Here is a 22,200-nt window from a genome sequence, read left to right as displayed (position 1 = left end):
ATTCATATTTTTTTTAATTCAAATGAAAGCTTGTTCAACGTTTTAGTACGCAATACATAAAGGTATGACTCACCAAAGTACACATAACACAAGTTTCTACGTTTGCCAAATTTGGTCTTTTTAACAGTAAAAGATGACTAACACGCATTCAGTTAATAGTACAATGGGGGAAAAAAGTTTGCTAATCACAGGTTCATATGTATAATGCAATACTAAAGGTGATAAACGATTTCCACAGTTTCGTGAACATAATTGCATATATTTCCTAAAGGGTTGATTTTTGCATTTTTATTGGTATAAATTAATCCATTGGTTCTCTGATTTCGTTTTTTGGTATATATACTATTTTATACGTCGAGTGTACTATGATATAAAAAAACGTTTAAGGGAATACGACAGAGGAAAGATCTCTTTTTGATTTAAAAAATGACACAATGTCAATTCTTACATACACAATCGAAATATTCAAAGACAAAATATACCTTTATGAGTTACTCTTAAAATATTTTTGTTTGAAAATTGCATGTATGTGAATTCACAAAATTTCGATTCTTTACCCACAAACAAAAACTATCAAGTAGGAAAAAGTTAATTTCCGTCGTGTTTGTTTTTCAAAATATTCCGTAATTAATATATTTCAAGTAAGTTATTGACAGTAGAATGCGATAATATATTTGTGAAATTATAAAATACAACATCTCATTGCCTAGAAATTGGTTACGCATGCATAAGTCGTGTTCAGCCATGGGATATATAAGTACCTGCCCAGGTCAACTTTGTGTTTTTGTTAGATGTTTTTCTATTTGTATCCATCTGATGAGTTAAGCCTTTTATAACTGATTTTTATAGTTTGTACTTATGTTGTACTGTTACACCACTGTCCCATGTTAGGGGAGGGTTGAGCGCTCACAAACATGTGAAACCCCGCCACATGCAGGTGACTGTCCCAAGTCAGGAGCCTTTAGTTCAGTGGTTGTCGTTGGTTCATGTCTTACAAATTTGTTTTTCGTAAACTGTTTTGTTATAAATAAGGCCGTTAGTTTTCTAATTTGAATTATTTCATATTTCCCTGTCAGGCCCTTTTATAGCCGACGATACGGTATGGGTTTTTCTAATTGTTGAAGGCTGTACGGTTGCCTATAATTGCTTACATCCACTTCATTTGAACTTTGCTGGATAGTGGCTTCATTCGCAATCATACCACATCTCTTTATTTTTATAATAATTAATTAATTGTAGACAATTTACTTGCCAATACAAATGCACATAGGACACATCTATCATTGATCATTTCTTGATATTTCGATATAACATTCCTGAGGCAATGGATAGTCGGCTATTAAGGAAACAAAAAGGGGTTCATGTGCACATATTTAGCTAAAACATAACACTTACCTTCTTTTTATAAGATCCCTTTTCACTTTTTTGGCGTTACATTACGTCGCAATATCGTCGTGTAGCAATTCCATCTATACAGCAAAAAGCTATAACAATTTCTGTTATATACGAATGTACTGATGGTAGAAACAGTTTTCTTTAGCCTCACATGTTATGCCGCCGCAGTAGATTTTGAGTGCTTGAAGACACTAGATGTTTCAATTAACGTAACCGCTTTGATTACGTTAGTGATTTACCCGTGAGTTTTTGTATGCTTATCGTTAGCAACGCTGCAAAAACAATAAATTAAATTATTTTCTTGTCTTTGCTACTGTATCAAATACACTAAACTTTGCACAACGTCGACAAATGCACTGCTGCCTTTTATATACAACTTAAAAGCGCTGCAACGTACAGCCTATTTTGACCATTTTGCGTTTTTTTCATAATATAATGAAGTCTGAAGTCCACGTTGAATGATACGCTATTGTGATTATCCTACATCATTTGAATAGAATATCATAGACTTTAAGTCGTTTAAAAAACGAATCCAAAGGGAAAAGAAGATAACATAAATTCTATTCAGAAGAAATGCCTGTTCATTTGTTTATAATTTTTTGAAAAACCTTTTTGTAGTGCTTACCATAAAAAGTAGCGTACCACAAACATGACAAAGGTAACGTCTCTGAACAGGTATTAAGATATTTTATAATTTTTATTATTTAAGACAAAATGTTTATATTGAATGTTTTATTTCTTTTTTTAATCTTTACATGATTATGGTTTTAAACTGGATGACGTATTCATTAAATAGTATTGGTCAACACATAAAATAGTATAGGTCAACACATATAATAATATAGGTCAACACAAGCAATAGTATTGGTTAACACATAAAATAGTATTGGTAAACACATAACATAGTATAGGTCTACACATACAAAAATATTGGTCAATAGTACATTAATCAGTCCAATAAAGTTGTTCGTCAAGACAAGTTAAACATACATAAAATTTTTTAAATAAAACATGTATAACCAAGTAGCTTTAGTCCAATCAACATAAACAATATTAAAAAATTCAACGCACACTATTTTTCATTTTTTCAGTATCTAACGTAGCATCACAGCAGAAGGAAACAAGTACGAAATCAGGTACACTTCAATAAAAAATATCCATAAAAAAATCCTCAATTGCATGTAACTTAAAACAAATAATAAGTGCATGGTTTTGTCATGAACACAATCAAATCAATAGAAGGCTGTGTTCCAAACGACCATTATTCACACCTGAGCTTGTACCCAACGATTAAAATAATGTTACTAGCAAGAGGACAATACAAAATTATAAGTCGACCAGCATTCTTCAACTTTCGTCAATGTAATTCAATGCTACCAATGTAATAATTCTTTTTATACTCATGGCAGACAAAAAAAAGAGGATAAACTGTAGGATGATTTTATTTAAAAAAAAGTATTAACATAGTATATACATGTGCATCATTATGTTCTAGACGTTAATAATACTTAACAAAAATATGGTGAACTCAACCGTATATGACAAAAACATGTCTATAAAATGTGTTAGGTTAAGAGACAACTAACAGACACGACTATTTTTTGTCTTGATTAACATATTGTTTATTATGGTAGTTTTAATATCTTTTACATTGAAGTTTGAGTAAAGAAATTCTGCTTGATAATTAATGTATACAGTGGCATGGTACATCTTGCTTAAAGGGGGCACTAGCTACGAGATATGAAAAAAAGAAAAGAATATGATTTCGTTTGGTTCAATCATTAATAAAGGTGAAATATTGAAATAATAATTCGTTTTTGGCAGCCAATTCGGTTCAATTTTGTCAAAATGAGCAAAGAAATATCGCTAATGAATTATTCATTGGCAAGTGAATAATTCAACCTCATTAAATTCGTATTCATGTGACCTACAATTTCACTCATTGCCTAGAAATTGGTTACGCATGCATAAGTCTTGTTCAGTTATTAAAAGGAAAAGAATTTCAACATTGAAAGTGAAACAAAAGTGAACCATTTCGTTGACTGATTTGATCCACAGAGAAAATCATTCTTATATAGGTATAAACGTTAATTAACTTATATTTTAACCTTTAACATGAAATCAAACAGACCTATAGAAATTCATTTGCACGAGGTCGCATTATATATTTATGTTAAACTTTATGTTTATATCGGGTTATATGATCGTCGGCAGTATTAGGAGGTTATCTCGATAGTTAATTAGATGACATCTAGACAAAATTACACACGAAATTCTGATTAATATTATCGAGTAAATGCTTTGTTAACTGTTTATTTCAGACTTTTTGTAATTTGGATATACGTTTTAGTATGTTATAAACCAAATATGAGAATTTGAGTCAAATCGGTTTACATGAATTTGACAGCTAGTGCCCCTTTAAAACTTTTTCTCAGTAGGAACACTCAAAGTTCGTTAGTTTTCTGACACATTGCAATTTCAATTTAAAAGATCATAATAATTGTTATTTTACTGAAGTCATACATTTATTGACCAATTGATTTGTTTTAGTTTATTTGGCAGACCTAGTTACAAATGTTATTTCTGAACAAAAAGCTCTTCATAAACTTGAAATTAAATGAACATCACCATGTGTTTACAATTAAGAATCTTCGACGATTGGCATCTTCAATGTGAAGAAAGTGTGATCTTAATTTGTTAAATAAATGATTGTCATTTTTTATCGGTTGCCTATTATTTTAATATACTTAAAGAAGTTTGAAGGTATGGTTCGTTTTCAATACCCCTGTCACACTAATCCACGATCACACTACGATCTCTGAAAAAAATGCAAATGTTGACGATCGTAGTGCGATCGTGTAGATCGCAGTAAGGTCGTGGTATGGTCGTGGTGAGGTATTCGTGATCGTGATGAGCGTGGATCAACTTTGAACATGTTCAAAACAATCGTGGTGCGGTCGTGGCGAAATCAGGTCGTAGTAGAAGCGTAGTGAGAGCGCAGAAAGGTCGTGGTAAGATCGCAAAGGTCGCTGTACCATCGTAGCGAGAGCGTAGCGAAAGCGCGATTCTAGTCTGAGATACTGCGCTACGATCTCACAGCGACGTTACTACGACCATCACGTTCTCACCGCGACCAAACTACGCCTCTACTACGACTACTCCACGTTAATACCACGCTTTTGCAGACCATAGTACGATTCTAGCACGCTTTTGCCGTCCTCATCACGCTCTCACCATTTCGAGTTCTAGTCATGCTTATTGTCATTGTCCCATAAAATATATAAAGCTCTCCAGGTTTTGTTTGAAACATCAATTGCAATTGAACCATGGAAACACAAGACCATGTACATGCTTCTACAATCATTAACACATATACAAAATCTTAACAACTAGGCCATGATATTGTTATTGAGAGAGCAAAGAAGAATAAGGAGACGGCGTATGTCCTGTTGGGTTCGTCTTTGGTTATCAACCGAAAGGAGACAGTTTGGTCATTATGATCAGTTGACGAATCGGGGATGAACCTTCCTTCTTTAATTTTTTGAGAATGCCACCAGAGATGTTCGATGAACTTCTTAACAGAGTTGGTCCAAGAATCAAGAAGACAGATACTCTATTTAGAAGAGCCCTGTCGCCTGGTCTTAAACTTACCATCACTTTAATGAGAAATAGAAGGAATGGAACAGTATTTATATTGAACACGCGTACGATGTTGACGTTTTTGCTGAGAGCGTAGTAAGATCGCGGTATGAACGTGGTATGATCGTTGTATGATCGTGGTAAGAGCGTGCTATAATCGCAGTAGAAGCGTGGTAAGATCGTGTTGCATTCTGATAAATGGTGGTATGGTCGTAGAGAGAACGTGATGAGTGTCGTAAGATCGTGATAATCGTACTTAGGTCGCAGAATTAGCGTGGTGAGAACGTGGTATAATCGTAGCAGGATCGTTGTAGAAGCGTAATGAGGACATAGTTGCATTGTGAAAACAACGAAAAAACCTTGCATGCCGTTCATACCGCGACCTTACCACGATCTGAATTTATTTTTAGATCGCGCTGAGCGTGGTGCGATCGTGGTCTAGTGTGACAAGGGCATAAACTATCAAGATTTATCAGCTTATCTGTAGTACAATTTATAGGCATGCTATTATGTTATGTTGACAGGTACTAACCCCTTTTTGTTTTACCTAACTGTTATGACTGTGCATTGTTTGTTAGTTTCAAAAGGATTTTCGAAATGAATATTCTGGTGAGGTAAGAATATGGAACGCCAAAACTGTCTTGTTATGCCCATTTTCATTATATGATGTGCATTTACCTTTATATGATGTGCACTTGTCATTATATGATGTGCAAACACCTTTATATGCTGTTCAAATATACTTATATGATGTGCAAATATACTTATATTGTGTGAAAATGTACTTATGTGATGTGCAAATATACTAATATGATGTGCAAACATACTTATATGATGTGTAAATATCCTTATATGATGTGGAGATATACTTATATGATGTGCAAATGTACTTATATGATGTGCAAAGATCCTTATATGATGTGCAAATATACTTATTTGATGTGCAAACATACTAATATTATGTGCAAATATCCTTATATGATGTGCAAATATCCTTATATGATGTGCATTTTCCGTTATATTATGTGCAAACATCTTTATATGATGTGGTTCTGTCATTATGTTATGTGGTTGTGTCATTATATTATGTGCTTTTAACCTTATATGATGCGGTTTGGTTTACTTCATTATATGATGTCAAAATGTACTTATATGATGTACTTTTATCGTTGTTATGGTCAATGAACATGATTATGAGTAGAACGATTACTGTCTACGTCATAACTGATTCCGATCTGCTTCCCTGGAATTATTGTAAACCCGGCTCAAATATGTAGCTATCGTTTGAAAAATGGTGTGAGATTTTAAAATATATAAACATTGGCACGTGTGGTACCATTCAAAGATGAAAAAAAACCACATCTTATATAATTGTTGGAAAATTGTCAAAATATGAATTGCAAAGTTTAGGTTTAATCGATGGGTCTACAAAAATGAGCACATGGAGTTCAAATATTTGATCTACCAGAGGATATTCTGCATTGTTTTAATGCCAGTTTACTGTTTCTGATCTAGTAGCCCCAGTCTCATATATGCTAGCGAAAGTGCATTTTACAAAAAAATTGTGACAGTGCAAATTTTACAAAGATTAACGTTTTAAACATTTCGGAGGAAGATTTAGATCAATTAATACAGGAGCTAATTGAACAACTTTTTTTGCAAAATAAACCTATTATATCACAGCCATTTTTGAAAGTACTTCATAACAATAGCTACAAATTTATCTACTCATGCATAATTATACTGGTGTGGATGATTGATTGATTAATTGTTTGATTGATTGGTGTTTAACGCCACTTTCAACACTATCGTGCTATTTCTTTGCGGTCAGTTTTTATGAGTGGAGGAAACCGTAGTCCCCGGAGAGAACCTCCGACTGTAGGTAGGAAAACTGACAATTCTAGTCAATTAAGACTGGAGTCGAGCTAACCTGACACGTGCGGGATTCGAACTCACAACATAAGTGTTGACAGGCTAGTAATATAGTAGTTCGACAACTTAGACCACTCGGCCCCAAGCCCACCGATATGGATGAAAGGAGATATGTGATGAACTTCAACTCGGTCCATTATAATTGCGCCTCTTTTTATTATGTTTTCGTGCATTTATTTAACAGCTTCAACTTGATGATGATGCCTAGATGCTTGATGTCCAGCGGCAAATTAATATGCATATTCAGGACGAGAACATGTTAATGTGATATCAATATTAACCCTGCTTTGTACTAGACCGACACGCTGAGCTGGATTTTTAACATGCTAGTTTGCAAGGTAACAATCCACAGAAAGACATGTCACCTTAAATGGACACATTATTCTGATTCCGAGCTGCCCAGTATTTGCTCTTACTCCTTAATACCGCGTGCTTAGCTGGTAAGCAGCAAATACCAATTTTAAAGTCTTTTGTTCGACCCGGCTGGGGTTCTAACCCACAACCTCCCGCACTTGAGGCGAACATGCTACCAAGAAACCACCTAGGCGATGCTTCAACTAGACAGTAACCTGCAATATAAAAGGTTTCGTGTGAAGCCGCTCATATATACACCTCCAGACTCAAGGTAACATGGCTAAGGCACCGATCATTGATCTTTTTTTTGTGGGGGGGGGGGGGGGCACATTTTCTTTAATGTTTGATTCCAAATTTCTTGAAAAAGGGGAGCGAAAAAATGGTTTGTTTCCCTTGAAAATTAGGGAACAAATAAAACAATAATAAAATTAAAAAACTTAACCATGTTATTGAGATAAAAAGGTTTATTTTTTATTAAAGTCGAAAAATACGTTTGTCCTGAGCACAAGGGAATATACATGCTCCGACCCACAAAAGATGAATAGTTGGTGCCTAACCAATCTGATTAAGATACAGATCATCTGTCTAAGCTTTGGTGGGGCCTCGGTGGCCGAGTGGTCTAAGTAGTTACTACTGTAATCACTAGCCAGTCAACACTGAGGTTGTGAGTTCGAACCCCGCTCATGCGGGTGCACTCGACTCCAATCTTAATTGACTAGGATTGTCAGTTTTCCTATCGAAGCTCGGTGGTTTTCTCCGGCTTTCTCCACCAATAAAAACTGGCCCCCACGAAATAGCCCAAAAGCGGTGCTTAAAAGTGGCGTTAAAACACAACAAATCAATCAATCAATCTAAGCTTTGGTTACAAGGATCTGAGACCACTCCATTTTACTTTCTGTTCTGGTAATTATTACATCAGCCAACGAAATTTCAGCCTTCAAATTTTGAAGGTGTGTATCAATCCGACAAAACCAGAGAATCCCAAATGGTCTTTTAAACAGAAAATAGAATGGAGCGTTTTCGGATCTTTGTAAGCAAAGCTTGGACACACAAGATCTGTATTTTAATCAGATTGGTGTCTAAATGGACATAAAAAAAATGCATTAATTTTTAGTTTACTGAGTCCTGTTGGTCTCATACAGATAGAGAGTTGTGTTTTTTTTTTTAAGTGAAGCGCTGCAGAAGTAAAATCAAGTGCTATAGATTTATAGTCAAGCGCTGTAGATATAATGTCCAGCGCTGTAGATATAAATTTCCTTTACATCTCAGGCGTTGGACTTTACATTTCAAGACCAACAAGGCTCCGTAATCATTTAAGCTTGAGGATTGATGATGTTAAGAATATCTTTTTTTTTAAAATAAAGTCCAGTTTTCCAACAGTAACTGTTATTGTCATACAGGCCTGTATTAAGGCCATGTGAGCTATTCTCGTCATTAAGCATATGTCGTCTGTAAACTTTCACATTTTCACCTTCTTCTCTTAAACCACTCAGCCAATTTTAATAAATCTTTGCAAGAATAATGTATTGAAAGTCCTATACAAAAGATCTTCATTTAGTTCCGATTGGTAAACAATAATACCGCCAGAGTCAATCTTTGAATTTGACAGGTCAGTTTTTTAAAATCCTCTTCACTGAAACTACAAAGCTATATGTTTGGAAACTCTATATGATTATTAATGAGTAGCTTTTTTCAACGATTACCATTTACTATTGAAAGGTTGCTGATACTGGTCACAGTTGCACATAGTTTCCATTGAAAAACAACGGGAAATGGTATTATTAAACCACTATTTCATTAAAAAATTGTGCAGAATGTCAAGATCTACACCTACATGAACTTTCAATTTCCACCCAATTTATTCCGGCGATAAATCCTTGTAGGAGTAATTGGCTTTAAGGATGTATTTAAGTCAGGTTTAGGAATTTTTGTCAGATATTCGGACTCCTTGTTTTGTTTTCCTACAATACAGGGTAAAATATTTTGCCCATTTGTCTTTTCATATAAGACGTCAATAGCTCATAAAAGGTCTTTTACCAAAATTTAAGCAGATTCTAGATTTCTTTTCTTTTGATTTGAGACCCAAATAATACCATTGCCAATATAAGGTAAAAGTCCGAGTCAGCCTTTTCAACTATTTAAAAACAAAATATCTCGAAAAGGAGCTCCATAACCTATCAATATTTTTAGCTTATTTTGTTCCTTAACTAATGCTCTTCTAACTTATAGTATCATATTTAAATTCTCGATTTTTTTAATTTTACCTAAGTACATCTTTAAAAAATAGTTTTTGGGTAGAAACAGTTAAAATGGTGAGCACTACACGATTTAGAGCAATGTCCTAATAGTTAGCCCTACCGTTCATATCGATTTTGGATATGGACTCTCGAGTATATTATTTTTAATTTTAACACATTTGTTCAAGTAAAATATATCATGTTTTGTAAATATTTGTCCCTCCGAGCATTCTAAAATTGTGGACCCTTGAATAATTTTTTTTCCGATAAAGGTTCAGGTCGCGGAGATTAAGTTTGCGGACACAGCTTTTAATATTTTGCGTTTATCTTGAAAACTACAATAGATTTAAAAAAAAAAAAAAAAAAAAAAGAATAGTGCAATGAAAACAGTCTGAATATAGTAAAGGTCCCATTTGGGCTAGTTGGGCTATAATCAATTTTGTTGTTTTATTGCCTATGATCTTGATAACTTATTTATAGAGAAACCTTTCCTTGCAAAATGGTATAGACAAGAACAGATTAGAAAATAGATTATTAAACATGGCTGAAATTGTAAATCAACTTCTAAGGGTCATTTTCTTTCATTGGGAGGGTGGACGTGGAAGAAAACATGGGAAAGTCCCCACCTTGAAGAAGGAAAATAAATTCAAGACCCCCCCCCCCCCCCCACCTTCCATAGACATAAACATTTCACACACACACCCCCAACCACCATCACACATACACACACACACATTTCTCAATACGTGTGTTCGTAATAAAAAAAAAAACCGTATTAAATATTTATTGCTATTATAAGTTTAAAATATGGCGTCAGTAGTGGATCTAAAACTTCAAGTGTGGAAGTTGTTTGCGACTTCAGGGTACTTAATTTGGATATGCCGGTTAAGGTCTCATTGATATATACCCCACCTTCATTCAATATTAGCTTCAGATGAAAAATACTCTGCTGGAAGAACATGTTGAAACTTGGGATTTTAAGTTTTAATAATTGGGGCGAGCGGAGCGAGGGGTAAAAAATGATGTCTTTCGAGTCAAAACTAATTTTGTTTACTGTAGGGGGAAGTGTAGGATGAGGGTCAAACTCTGAACAGTTAGGACCAGTATTGACACACCATTCAAGCTTGATACAGCTCTGAATTTTGATATGATTTATATTTGACACATCATAGGTTTCTGACACAGAATGAATGTGGTCTAAGATCTTAAAAAGTTGAAATTGGACATTTACCTATTATATGGCCCAATGTCCAGAATCTAAATATATGGTTAGATTCTGCATATCAAAGAACCCTAAGAATTCGTTTTTTGTTGAAATCAAATAAAGTTTAATTTGGACCTTAATGTGAACCAATTTGAAAACGAGGCCCAAAATAAACAAGCATTCTGAGAGTATTGCATGGCAATACATAGTCCTCTACCGGGTAAAAATTACATTATACTGGAACAAAATGCTTACTTGTTCTATAACTTGTCAAGGTGTAAACAAAAAGTAAATATCAAGTCATTATATTTAAGCATGACTAAAAACAGTGTGAATAACTGATTATATGAGTGAATTTTTCAAGTCCAAGGACCATAACATGCAGAAAATTATCAGACCAAAAAAAAAATTTGAACTTGATCTGAAACTTGTAATGATAAAACTATATACCAATTATCAATCAATATCTTCAAGCATGATGAAAAAAGTGTGGAAAACACTCTTAACATTGGATATGATTAATAGTTCTCTAAAATTAGATATGATGTAATACAATGTATATCTATTTTCAAATTATAATCAAATATAATTAATAGTTCCAAATATTTTTTCTTTCATTTGTCACAAACTAATATAGATTTGTAACTTATCTATAAAGTGTCAACAACTTTTATCTACACAATGTAATGTAATGAAGTATATACCTTAATGAAAATAGATTATTATCTAATTAAAGGATTTCACTGAATAATATTTTTTATATATATATAGCATTCAGAAAATTAGTTAATACAAAATAACAAACAAACAAACTGGCACAAATTTTTCAAACAATTTACTAAAGAATTTCTTTAAAAAAATGAGTTATCTCTCTGTGTATAGAAATATGGTTTAACATAGTACTCTAACATTAGATATGGATTTTTTTTATGGACCATAACTCTGGACTCAATCATCAGAATGGAACAAAATTCGAACTTGATCTATAACTTGTCATGATAAAACCATATAACAAATATTAAATCAATATCTTTAAGAACGAAGAAAAAAAGTGTGGAAAGCTGATTTGCCGGACTGACAGATGAACAGACAGACAGACAGACAGATGGACGGAGTGCAAACCTAAAGTCCCCTTCGACTTCGTCGGTAGGGGACTAAAAAATCTAAATACACGGTTAGATTCGGCATATCAAAGAACTACAATAATTCAATTTTTGGTGAAATCAAACAAAGTTTAATTTGGACCATAAAGTGGACTTTTTTCAAAACGGGGCTCACATTTTTTTTTATCTAAATACACGATTAGATTCGGCATATCAAAGAACCCAAATATTTCAATTTTTGATGAAATCAAACAAAGATTAATTTTGGACCCTTTGAACCTCAATTTCGGTCCCAACGAGGTCCAAAAAAACAAAATAATTTACACCATTAAATTAAGCATATTAAAGGACCACAAGAATGCAAGACTTTGAATTATACCCCATTTAAATTGGTCAAGAAATAAGCAATTTGTACAGTATTAGAAAAGTATTGTTTTTGGCCCTTAATTCCTTAACGGTTAAAGCAATAACTCCCAAAATAATCGACAAACTCCTCGTTTTTTGGTATGGAACCTTGTGGTACAATTTCATAGAGATCCATACACAAGCGATTGTCCTGAAACAAGAAAAATGCTTGTTTTGGTCCCTTGTTCCTAAACAGTTAAGACAATAACCCCAAAAGTCAATCCCAAACATCATTTTGTAGTGTGGAACCTTGTGGTACAATTTGATAGAGATCCATACACTTATACTCAGGTTATTGTCTGGCAAACAAATGTCTTCGGACGACATGGCCTTACCCTTATACGGCCGCAAATTTATAAATATAAAAAATTGAATACCACCTTTCCATTACAAAAATAATTAAAGGCCCCTTGATTTCCTCCTATTCCAGAGTTTTTGGAGTTACAAATGACCTGTCCATTACAAGAGTCATTACCCTGTCAATGTCTGAATTTTGTTCATTTTTGTGTCTTATTTACTAGTATCTTAAGAAAAGTAATATTTAAAGAGAAACTTGAACAGCTAAAATGATCAGCAAGGTAAAATTTACAAAATAAAATGAACATACAAACATGTACTTGAAATTTATGTATCAACTTCTTATAGAAGAAACTGCCTCTAAATATGAAAGACATTTTTAATGGAAACAAACCATTTTGCTTCTCTTCTGAAACAAATAATGTCTTCTACAACAACATTTAAAAAAATCATGCCCCCCCCAAAAAAAAAAAGAAGATGAATGGTTAGAAAAATGACTGTCTGTAATCAAATTTGTGAGTATTAACTGTAAGGATGTCATATAACATTTATCATCAAAACATACTAAAAATGGAGTCAAAGGTTCAAGTTTATTAAGGCCTTACTGTGACCTATAACTGCTTGTACATGTACAATGTATTACTACTTTATGTCTTGGATGGAGATTAGTCTCATTGGCAATCATACCTAATCTTCTTACATTTATATGTGTGTACTCACATTTTTTTCCCAGGATTTTAACGTATCCTCTGGTGGTGGTCCTCCTCCTGTTCTCCTGACTGCCTGGAGTCTGGCAGCATCTTTCTTCTTTGCCAGGCTTTGTATATCCTGCCATTTTTTTTTATATCAGCCAACTGTCGCTTTATGCCTGAAGGGTTTACAGAGTTAACTCTGGAAATCAATTGAAGATGTTGAATAAAATGAAGAAAAAGCGCGTTTCTTGTACTATTTAATATTCTATACTTGATAATTTCTGACAATTAGTATATATATTTTCTTAACACTTTTTATGATTATCAATTGAATCAGAAACTTTAAACTATGAATATAAATACTTATTTTTTTTTATTATGTACATACTACATGTGATGTATAGATAGATCTATATTTAAATTAAACATGTTGTGACTCCCCTTTTAATAATCAGGGTTTAACCTTCTCAATATCTTTTTATTAAACTGGCTGCTTTAATACTTATTTGAAAGGGGACAGCACCCCTAACCTTGGCACTTTTTTCAACCCCATCCCTTCTTAAGAATAAAGGGTGATAGTGAGCAATGAAATAATAATTACAAACAATCAAAAAGGCACAGAAGGCAAGCTTTGGCAGGTTTCATTTATATGCGAGTATTCTTGAAATCACTCTTTCAGTGACTTATGTTTATCTAACATCTTAATAAATATGACAGATGAATTTAAATGGGATCTCAAATCATTGTAAAAAATAGTCTAATCGTACATGTACCTCTCTGTTATCCCTGCCCAACATTTGTTTTTGGCCTCATTGGTAACGGACAAACTGAATTTCCATTTCAGCAAGCTAATATTAGCTGAAATACCATCTGTTAATGCATTAAGCTCGCTCTCTGTCCAATTTAGCTTCCTCTTATTTTCATTTGCCATTTTGAAAAGTGTAAACAGCAGACGACATCCTGTCAGTTCTCTTTGTACAACATGTCTAATTATTTGATCTAACCTTATATATCAAATGGTACCCATAAGTTTTTGTTCACAAAGGTACACAAACGATATAAAAAGCCAATCTATAAAAATCTCAAGCAGACGTGGTCAGTGCGGTTTCACATCTATAAATTGTTTTCATTCATAAATTTCTGTGAATGGAGCTTGGAACTGGAAGATAGATTGACAAACATGGACAGACATGCGAATATCACGATATCGACATACATAAATCAGAATAAAGTAAACATTTTGCGTTGTTAGTTAAATCCAGACAGATATTGTTTCTTGCAGCACAATACTTACTTTAAACAAACAGTACCTTGTCCTTGTGCTGCCATTTTGGATTGAAGTGATAATCAGAAGTTGTAACTGCGCATGTGAAACGAAAGTGAAACAAGGTTGCTATGCAATTGTTCATCTTACGAGTAGTCGTGAGTTTTTACTTAAGATAAAAACTTAAGAATACTCTTAAGATAAAAAAAAATCTTACAACCGCCTTTGTGAAAATGACTTAAGATACTCTTATTTTTTGTGATAAGATTTGCAGGGTCGGAATTAGTCCGAGATTACTCTGACGTCCAACGGCTGTTTTGCCAGACAAGCTGGGGCCGTGGGTCCCACGGCCCCAGCTTGTCTGGCAAAACAGCCGTTGGACGTCAGAGTAATCTCGGACTAGGTCGGAATTTGAAAAACAGACATTTGATGGACTGTGCATTTCAAAAAGGAGGTATCATTTTTGGTATTAACATTAAGAAGTTTGAAAAAAGAACATTAGCATACCATTTAAATCAATTTGTCAAAAAGCTATCAGTAACAACCTGAAGTGTTCCAGCTTGAATCTCAGGGCAGAAGGGTGCTAGTTGTCTGAAAGGGCACTTTAGCACAATAACCCAGATTGCAAGGGCACTGTTGGACAGTGTATAATTTCTTCCGGTGGCGCTGTTACGATTGAGGCGGCTTTTTTGACAGCTCAAGAAAATTATTTGGAAATTACATTTATATCCCTCCCAGGGTTGAAATAATTACATACATACACCTAGATAATACCATCCTTAGTTGTTGCAACAAAATTTCCCCCAAAAAACACTGAAAAATCGTCCTTAATAAAATTGACAGTTAGCGGGAAAAGATGTCAATTTCATTGTTTCATTGACAACAAAACTACTTCCGTTTTCTAACTTCCGTTTATAAAGAAGAAATGAGCAGTAAATTAAAGAGATATATTGAGCAGCAACCTCAGGAACCAGAAGGATTCAGGTACGAAACACGTAGCTACCCGGAGGCACGGCAGCAACAACAAAAAAACAAAAAACAGAGAGAAAGAGAGAAGTCCAAAGTTAACATATACGAATTGGTCTTTCAATGTATGCATTTTAAAAACTACACAAAGAATAAAAGCAAGAAGAATACACATGCAGCGGAATTTTTAATCCTGTAAGACATAAAATTGAGAATGGAAATGGGGAATGTGTCAAAGAGACAACAACCCGACCATAGAACAGACAACAGCAGAAGGTCACCAACAGGACTTCAATGCAGCGAGAAATTCCCGCTCAGGTAAATACAGCTGTTTCTCAAACCACCCCTCTTTTGGGGAGATATAGAATATTCATAGATAATTAATTTTGTTTACATACTGGTTCCCAGTTATGATCTCTAGGTTTCATCTCATAGACATAACTTGGGAATGTTACCAGTAAATATACCAGTAAATATACATTTTATTTTATTTTATATGCATATTGTCTATATAGAAATCTGTGGTAATCCTATAGTCAAGGTAGGGATAGTTAAAAAATTTAGTGTTAGTTTAAACTCTTAGAATTTCGGGGCATATAAACGTTGAAAATATGCCGCACAGCCTTATATTTTGACCTTTGAAAAAAATTGTAGTGCATATGAACTTTACATTCTAGGATATGATTTTTCAAAACTTCATAGTAAAAGTGGTACAGTTTTAGCCGTAAAAGGAGTTCCTATGGGAAATTGCATTGTCAATATTTAAAGAAATGCAACCTATAACAAAGCAAAATCACAAATTTACAAAATTGACAGCATGGCATCAAAATATGATAAAACTTTCTTATATTAACACCTACCTATAGTTTTTTTGAATTAAATTTATTCAAATTGGTCAACTTCATCTTTATTGAAAGTATGAAAAAAAGTTTAATTGTGGAACTATGATTTTTTTCACGATAATAGCCCAAAAATAGGTAAAAATTGATGAAAAATGGATACTTTCAAAGGGCCGTAGCAAAAAAAGAAGTGCACCACCATATGATTTTTTCTTCACCAATTATTTTTTTACAGTCATATAAACCCAAAAATCAGGTTAAGAAAAAAAGTTTAATTCTAGAAATTTTTGGCTCCTCAGAGGTGTACATCCCTAAGTGAAGTCATTTTTTATTTTGTGTAAATGACTTCATTGCACACCGATTCTTACGATGATGTAATAACATAAGCATTGTAACATTGGAAATGTAATGCAAAAATGAATTAATTTGAAAGTCCTCTATCATGTCTATTAATATCAAAAGTATAATCACCTTGCAGCTTCTTTCTTCAGCTGTTCATGCTTCATCAGCAGTCGTTTTCTTTCAGTGAAAGTTTTTCTGACACGAAATCCTCTGAATGTGGACTAAAAAAGACAGCATATTAACAATTATTGGTGACTTTTGTTCCAAATTCAATTTGCAGTATTAAGGTCAAAGACACATAAATAAATAACAACCAGAGTAACTGTCAGAGTAACTGTCACATCTTTAGTAATCCTAAACAATTAGAATCAATCAAAATTCACATTTTATTCCAATGTCAAATTTTTCAATGTTAATTTTTACAACTTCCCAAAGAACTTCCTTAATGAAAGATAAATAATAAGCAAACACTATTTTTAAACAATGTAACATTCATGGGAAAACCTCATTAAAAACCAGTTTCCAAGTTATGAAATCTTTTTATAAAAAATTTCCTACTTTCAACTATCATGAATTATTGACTTTACTACTTCATGACTTCAACAAGTGAAGGGCAAGATTTTATAAAAAAGATTGATTCATCATATGACAGTAATCTACAACAATAAAAAAAGAACTCTAATCTGATTGCACTGTACTGTAAAAACTGAATTAACCTAAAAATACACCTCCTTTTCATTTAAACTATTTTTGTATTGAAGTGGTAAAATTCATGGATTGTTATAATTAAAGGACACTTCAGATTTTTATCACATATTACCTAAGAGACATTTTTATTGTGTCATTAGCTCATACCTGCCAACCTCTGAAACCTTCAAAGAGGGAGATCTCCCCCTCAGCTATGACAGCTGAGTGGGAGATTTTGCGTGAACGACATTTTCAAGTGAAATATATGACCTGTTTATTTATTCATCTACAAAACACATATAAGAGTTAATAGATATATTTTATTTCGTTTAATATGGTTATATCCTACACATGGTGTGTTTGTTTGTTTCTTTCCTTTTTCATCATCTTTCACATTTGCATAGTTTTTTCAGTATCATTTCTGTTTCAGGTGTTTAACCTTAGTGTTAAAGATGTGGTTCCATGTATGCACATTTCCCTTCCATTAGTTCAATACATTTCTTATCAATTTCAAATCAAACATTGGATAGAAGTATAATTCTTTTAAGGGATTTTTAAATTATTATTTTTTTTGTCCTAAGGCATACAAAATCATTTAATTGCCTTCCTTTTATGATTCTATGTTCAATTTGTATTTAATTTATATTGTTTTATCAATTCACATTATTTTAAGAAGAATAACTTAAAACAGGATTAAACAGGGGAAGTAACCCGAAATTTCTTTGAAGTGTTTTCAATATTAACACAAAGCTTGTAGCAAAACTCAATATTTCGACAATAAGGTCATCATTGATGATCAATTGACAAAAAAAACTCCATAAATCATCAACTTTAAATATTGTAAAGTTGATCTAATCAAAATGTTGTTTTTTTTCGTTTTATTAAAAACCTAAAGTCATTCATAGCTTTGATAAAGCTTTAACAGTGTTATCACTATAGAAGATATAAGAGCAATCTCAAAGGTGCTTCCTTTTATAGTAGAAAGATTTTTGAGTTTCAGAAAAAAGACATGACGAAAGGAGATCAGTCCTACATTGATTCTGTCATTGACTTTATCTCTTTTCAATGGAAGACAAAAAATGTCAATAGTTTTTATTTTACTTTTCATCAATATCATCAGAATCCATTTATTTTCCAAAGTGATTACATCCACAACTCTTGATTATACTTCAAACATTAAACATTGTTTTTCAATGGTTCTGCAAACAAGGGGAGGTAACTCTAATTTATCTAGTTTCAATGGAAGACAACCATCAATATTTTTACATAACTGTTTAACAATATAATTTGGACACCTTCAGGTGATCAAGGAACTTAAAATCAACAGCTCTTAACATATTATAATTTATTTACTGCACACTTTTTTAATGGTTTTGCAAACAAGGGGAGATGACCCTCACTTATCTAGTTTCAATGGATGACAAAACAGTCAATACTTCAGATTTTACTTTCTAATATCATTATTGGAATTTTTTTACTGTTTAAAAGAAATTAAACAACAGCTTTTAACAGATTATAATTTATTATACTTCACACTTCAAATGTTTGTGTAATGGTTCTGCAAACAAGGGGAGATGACTCTTACTTATCTAGTTTCAATGGATGACAAAAACAGTCAATACTTTTGATTTTACTTTCTCTCAACATAATGTGAATCCATTTACTGATCAACTAAATTTATACTTCAAATATTTGTATGGTTCTGCAAATGCAAACAAGGGGAGATGACTCTAACTTCTCTGGTTTAAATGAAAGACAAAACATAGTCAATAGTTTTGATTTTACTTTCTATCAATATTATCAGAATCCATTAACTGTTTTAAGACATTAAAATCAACAGCTCCTAACAGATTATAATGAATTATACTAAACACATCAATTTTTTTATGATGGATCTGCACATAAGGGGAGATGACTCTAACTTATCTAGTTTCAATGGAAGACAAAAAAATAGTCAATACTTTTGATTTTACTTTCTATCAATATTATCTGAATCTAATTACTGTTCAGAGAAATTCAATCAACAGTTCCTGACATATCATAATAAAATAAACTGTACATTCAAATTTTGTTTTAATGGTTCTGCTAACAAGGGGAGATGACTATAACTTATCTAGATTCAATGGAAGACCAAAACAGTCAATACTTATGATTTGATTTTTTATCAATATTATTTAAGTCAATTTACTGTTGCAAGTCATATTAACAAGATTTTTTGATAATTTTCTATTAACATCTTTAACATATGCTCATTCAGACATGTTATATCATGGTCAGTTAGCTGCATATACAGTCAACTCTCGAAGGACCAGAGAAATATTTTGACATTCCTGTAGTTGGACTCAAACAAATACCAGATGTTTGACAGACCAAGGGACACAATTCTTGCTTTAATAGCTTGGTGAGGCTAAAATAAACTTAGATACATATAGTTCGGTGATTGATATTCTGGACTGAGATCAAAGTATCTGTTTTTAATTGTCTTTTATTTTTATAATAAACTGTTAACACAGAGATATGTCTCGCCTATTTGTTATTTTGATAATGCAAATGTTGAAATTAAAATAGCAATACTTTAATATGTAAGTTATGCAAATATTCAGTCAATGAACCATGACTGAATGTACAGGGTTAAACAATCTCCATGGAAATGAGATGTGCCAATGCTTAAATACAACTGCATATCAAATACCACTGAAATCTCATAAGCCATTCCCTTTAAACAAACCTAAACACAAACATTAACTTGTAAATTATGAAAAAGTTTCAAAGTCAATATACCATAATGAGGGTGTGGGGTTATATAATCTCCATGGAAATGAAACTTGCATACCAAATATCATTGACTTAACATTAGTGGTTCATCTTAAACTGATCTAATCACAAACTAATACATGTAAACTAAGCAAAGTTTCAAAGTCAATAGACCATGACTGAGGGGGTTGGGCCAAATAATCTCCATGGAAATGAGATATGCCAATGCTTATACAACTGCATACCAAATACCATTGACCTACCACTAGTGGTTCCCCAAAAGCTGACCTAATCACAAACTAATACATGTAAACTAAGCAAAAGTTTCAAAGTCAACAGACCATGAATGAGGGGGCAGGGCCAAATAATCTCCATGGAAATGAGATATGCTAATGCTTATACAACTGCATACCAAATATCATTGACCTACCACTAGTGGTTCCCCATAAACTGACCTAATCATTAACTAATACATGTAAACTAAGCAAAGTTTCAAAGTCAATAGACCATGACTGAGGGGGTGGGGCCAAATAATCTCCATGGTAATGAGATGTGCCAATGCTTAAATACAACTGCATATCAAATACCACTGAAATCTCATAAGCCATTCCCTTTAAACAAACCTAAACACAAACATTAACTTGTAAATTATGAAAAAGTTTCAAAGTCAATATACCATAATGAGGGTGTGGGGTTATATAATCTCCATGGAAATGAAACTTGCATACCAAATATCATTGACTTAACATTAGTGGTTCATCTTAAACTGATCTAATCACAAACTAATACATGTAAACTAAGCAAAGTTTCAAAGTCAATAGACCATGACTGAGGGGGTTGGGCCAAATAATCTCCATGGAAATGAGATATGCCAATGCTTATACAACTGCATACCAAATACCATTGACCTACCACTAGTGGTTCCCCAAAAGCTGACCTAATCACAAACTAATACATGTAAACTAAGCAAAAGTTTCAAAGTCAACAGACCATGAATGAGGGGGCAGGGCCAAATAATCTCCATGGAAATGAGATATGCTAATGCTTATACAACTGCATACCAAATATCATTGACCTACCACTAGTGGTTCCCCATAAACTGACCTAATCATTAACTAATACATGTAAACTAAGCAAAGTTTCAAAGTCAATAGACCATGACTGAGGGGGTGGGGCCAAATAATCTCCATGGTAATGAGATGTGCCAATGCTAATACAACTGCATACCAAATATCATTGACCTACCACTAGTGGTTCACCATAAACTAGACCTAATCACAAACTAATACATTGTTGACGCCGCCACGCCGGAAACAGCATACCTATGTCTCGCTTTTCGACTCTGTCAAGGCCAGACAATTTAATTATGCTTTTTGTCTCTTTGTTATTTCTTTGTACAGAAACAATTTTTGCTAAGAGTTTTTCAGCCAGGCAAAAATTTGTTTCAAAGGCATGTCGAAAGAAAACAACCCTTATATAACATAAGTAAATAATTTCTTAGATTTTAGAAAATTTAGAATTTTTTTTATCGTTTTCAGCAAGAGAAGACAAAAGTTAAAAGACACCGATTGAGCAGTTTTGAGTTGCTCACTTAATCCTCACTTTATGCACAACCAAGCTCATTAATGTATGATTAAAGTTACTTGATTATAAAACCTTTTAAATAATTTTTCATAATCTAACACAAAGCATCACTAATTATTTATTCTGGTGATCAATGAAAATCTTAGGGAAACATGCTTGATAAAAGAATGTAAAAAATCAATACAGAGGTCAATGACCGGAAATCTAATTACAGGTGTATTGTCATAAAAACTTGTAAAATCCATGAGGTCATTTTTTGATATATGTTTATTGGTTCATGGTCACCTTTTTATTTTAAGATTGTATCATCAATCAGTAGTGAAAAATTAATACCTGTATTTTCAGAGCTGCAATATCTTGAATACCCGTAATCGACAGTGCCCCCTGTTCAATCATATACTGTGCCACATCATGGTGCTCCCCCATCAAAGCATAATCCAATGGAGTGTACCTGTAACAGAAAAAAAAATTCATAAAAAAAAAAAATTTAATCAGAATTCTGAAAA

At 33.0% G+C, this 22,200-nt stretch overlaps 1 protein-coding gene across 1 annotated transcript in view; it reads right to left on the bottom strand.

The window, feature by feature from the left end:
* Positions 1-16,794: 16,794 nt before the first annotated feature.
* The window catches only part of LOC127736586 (inversin-like), a 45,051-nt gene continuing 39,645 nt past the window's right edge, over positions 16,795-22,200 (bottom strand). The window contains exons 16-17 of the mRNA XM_052247151.1: positions 22,028-22,145; positions 16,795-16,890 (exon numbers count right to left, since the gene is read on the bottom strand). Of these exons, the coding sequence (XP_052103111.1) occupies positions 16,795-16,890; positions 22,028-22,145 (214 nt within the window). The remainder of the gene's footprint in view (positions 16,891-22,027; positions 22,146-22,200) is intronic.

Source organism: Mytilus californianus, unplaced genomic scaffold (assembly GCF_021869535.1).
Source record: "Mytilus californianus isolate M0D057914Y unplaced genomic scaffold, xbMytCali1.0.p SCAF_34, whole genome shotgun sequence".
Classification (NCBI taxonomy): domain Eukaryota; kingdom Metazoa; phylum Mollusca; class Bivalvia; order Mytilida; family Mytilidae; genus Mytilus; species Mytilus californianus.
The sequence above is the reverse complement of the archived record's forward strand: the minus strand, read 5'-3'. Positions and strand labels throughout refer to the sequence as shown.